At 52.0% G+C, this 3,708-nt stretch overlaps 1 protein-coding gene across 1 annotated transcript in view; it reads right to left on the reverse strand.

The window, feature by feature from the left end:
• The window catches only part of LOC102244144, an 8,893-nt gene extending 5,760 nt beyond the window's left edge, over nt 1–3,133 (reverse strand). The window contains exon 1 of the mRNA XM_005873885.2: nt 2,980–3,133. Coding sequence (XP_005873947.1) covers nt 2,980–3,003 — 24 coding nt within the window. The 5' untranslated portion in view covers nt 3,004–3,133. The remainder of the gene's footprint in view (nt 1–2,979) is intronic.
• Nucleotides 3,134–3,708: the final 575 nt, after the last annotated feature.

Raw genomic sequence — 3,708 nt, forward strand, 5'->3', positions numbered from 1 at the left:
GGTTCGTTTTTTTTTTTTTTTTTTAGTTTTATTCATTTCAAACGGCCGGATCCGGCCCGCGGGCCATAGTTTGCCCACCGCTGAGTTAAACTATAGTTTCTACATGATTGCTACCATACTTCAATATGACGAATCTCGGAACCGCAGGTTGGGGCCCACTCGAACTCCTTAACCGAAGTCGTGGAGCCACACAAAGGAGAGGAGAGGGCAGGCCCCCTCCCTCCACACTCACACACTTTCACCAGACATTCACTCAGAGTTTCAACAATCCTCCTAATTCCTAACAATTTCCCAATTCCTGAGGGAGCTCTATAGCTTCCCAGGAGGTGATCAAGCTCCCCTTCCACTCACCCGGAGTGGGCCTGACTGATAGAGGGTCGACGAAGATGACTGACCCTGACCCATTTTGACAAGACAACAAAGAACAAAGACAAAACAAACCAGACAAATGCAACCTAAGGTTGCCCGGAACCTGCAGCTCGCTCCTTGAAGTCCTGAAAATTTTTCAAAAAACATTGCAGAGGGGTGCACAGAGAAGCAGACGACTTTTTGACAACAAATACCAAGACAACAAATACCAGACAGACAAACCCAGTGCAACCGAAAGTCACACTAGGTACCTCTCACAGGGAGAGCCTCCTGCCCCTCGGGGGGTACTCTCACCACCTCCGGGTATCTCGCTGCGGGCCTCCAAATGTTATGGACCAATGTTCACGAGAGTAAGACCACCAACTCCAATTAGGTCTTAAGCAGCAAGTGAGGATTTATTGAAAGGTGGCCAGCGGCTGCCGTAGGCGTGTTCTCCTACCACAGCGCCGACCCTGGTTCCATGCCAGCCTTTTATTCCCAAAAACCATACAACGGTTGGCTAAACACACACAAAGTTACCTGGGATACATTAATCAACACTGCCCCGTTACCAAGGTATTCATTAATCAACTTGCCCAGTTGCTCTAGCTACTAATATCAACTTTCCCCGTTGCTCCAACTACTAATATTAACTTGCCCCGTACCCTAACTACCCTCGACCACAGTAGGTTCCATTTCCCCAGTACAAGAGGGGCTTAACTGTAACAATGTGAGCTTTGCTTTTTAGGGGTTCATCCAGTCTTATGGGGGTGGCAGCTGGGAACCAGTCAAACACCATATTAAAGTACAGCAGAGCTGAGAGAGATCATCAAAAGGAACCTGAGGCAGTCGGAGAGGGGAGGGGAGGGTTCTAGGGGAGAACATACACCAATGAATGAAGGAGGAGGAATAGAGGTCACAGAGGGACTTAAAGGCCCTCTGGCACAGGGAACAGCCAATGCAAAGGCCCTGGGGCAGGAAGGTGCTGGCCAGAAGAGCATTGAGGAGGGCTGGAGTGTGCCCAGGAGAAGGAAAGGACATCAAAGGTGCACTAGAGGCCTTGCAGAGGAAGGAGAAGGAGGAGGGGGAAGAGGGTGATGGATGAGGAAGGGGTGAAGGGTAAAGGGTGAGGCAAAGTGGGAGGCAAAGAAAGAGGGGGGAGTAGGGAGGAGGAGGAAGAGGAGATAAAAATGGAGGAAGGCCTGCCCAAGCCAGTTTGGGTAGAGCGTAGGCCCATGACCTGAAGGGTCCCAGATTCAATTCCAGTCAAGGGCACATGCCCCAGTTGAGTGCTCAACCCCCAGAGGGGGCCATGCAGGAGGCAGCTGATCAATGATTCTCTCTCATCATTGATGTTTCTATCTCTCTCTCCCTCTTCCTTCCTCTCTGAAACCAATAAAAATATATTCTAAAAAAAGAAGCCCTCCAATTCCTACAAAAATTCGCACCTTTTACAGGTCCCGGAGGCTGTGCTTGCACCTTGTCAATCAGCCTCTGGGACAATGAGCGTCTCACCCAACCACCAACTCCCAGACACTCCATGGTGGTGCCTGGGCCATGAATTGCCTGTGGGTAAACCGCCCACCCTCTCGCCTGCAGACGTTCCAGCAAAGTGTGCGGAGTGTCCTGCCCCGAAGGAAGTCTCCACCGGGCACCATTACCTCATGTGCAAGGGGCCGCTTCACTGATGTGGGGAAGGACAGGGACAGGTGTCAGGCTCCCACCTCAGGACACTGTGGGGCGGGCGGGTAGCCCTGGGGGAGCACTTGAAGGTCTGTTATTGTGCCTCCCACACGCAGGCAGCTTTATGTTGTGACTCGGCAGCCAGGGACAGACTGAGAAAGCATTTGCTGAGGACAATACAGCCTGGTACACTCCTAGGATCATGGCCAAGGTATCGAAGATGGTGGCAGTGTTGGGCAGAGCCACAAAGAATGAAGGGGGTGGGGAGGCACCACCTTGTTCAATTCTTCTTATTCCATAGGCATCTGCCATGAGCCAACTGACTTTTTTACAAAAAGAGCTGAGGCCCTAAACACTTTGGCTCAGTGGATAGATCGTCGGCCTGAGGACTGAAGGAACCCAGGTTTGATTCCGGTCAAGGGCATGTGCCTTGGTTACGGGTACATCCCCAGTAGGAGGTGTGCAGGAGGCAACTGATTGATATTTCTAACACTCTGTCCCTCTCACTTCCTCTCTGTAAAAAATCAATAATATATATATATTTTTTAAAAGTGCTGAGCTCCCAGATAACCTCAGCGTATTTTTCTTGGATTCCCAAAGACATAACCCAGAGGAATGGCTGTGAAAAACATGGGTTATGAGGACTTACAAGTTGAACCACTAAGTCCCATCAGGCCGCAGAGGGGTGCACTGGGGGTGGCCGGCCTGTGCTGTTGTTTTGCCGCCACCCATACTTTCCCTACACCAGGCTCACAGAGGACAGAAAACAGAAACACAGGACATGCAGGGGGAGGTACGGGCCTGGTAAGACCAACACTGCAAGCTGTCTTCTTCCCTGAGGATCTGGCCAGGCTCCCAGCTCTCACAGTCCGCTGACTGATGGCCTTCACTGTCTCCCCGCAGGAGGGAGGGAAGTTGGAGCGGGGGAGGGTCCATGCGCCCACTTACCAGACACAAGCCACACCAGGCCATGAAAAGCACTCTGGGCAGAGCATTCGCTCCCCACTCCACAGTTCTCAGAGAGTTCCTCCTCTTTGCTCATGCCCTCCACGCTGGATGATTTATATTGTGTGACAGCCACCACTCTTCACAGGGGTGTAGACTGCCAGGTTCCCAGCGGGCATTTCCCCTCAGCACTGTTTCGATCACTCTAACAGGAGGGGGGATTCGCCAACAGAAGGGCTGGATATGCTTCCAGAGTTGGACTCTGTAGGGTATCATTGCCTGACATGTTCTCTGGTGTTGGAGAGAGGAAACCTTCAGATTCTTGTGTGTGTTTGTTTTTCAAAATACAATCAAAAGTTTATTTATAGCCCTGGCCGGTTTAGCTCAGAGGATAGGAACGTAGGCCTGTGGACTGAAGGGTCCTGGGATCGAGTCCGGTCAGGGGCACGTGCCCGTGTTGCGGGCTCCATCCTGAGTGGGCGTGCTGGAAGCAGCCAATCAATGTTTATCTCTCATCAATGTTTCTATCTCTCTATCCCTCTCTAGTCCTCTCACCCAGGGCTGCGTCCTTGCACCTGGGCTCCTGGTCTGGGAGAGGCTCCTGCTCATGGGATGCACAAGCTCCTTGGTGGCTCTTCAGCAAGACCATCCCACCCTGGTCCTGTGGCTGCTGAGTGGCTTTGAGCGGTGGAGGCAGAAGGATATTCCTCCTCCGACACCCTCCATGGCCCC

The sequence above is a fragment of the Myotis brandtii genome, unplaced genomic scaffold, assembly GCF_000412655.1.
Source record: "Myotis brandtii unplaced genomic scaffold, ASM41265v1 scaffold421, whole genome shotgun sequence".
Classification (NCBI taxonomy): Eukaryota; Metazoa; Chordata; class Mammalia; order Chiroptera; family Vespertilionidae; genus Myotis; species Myotis brandtii.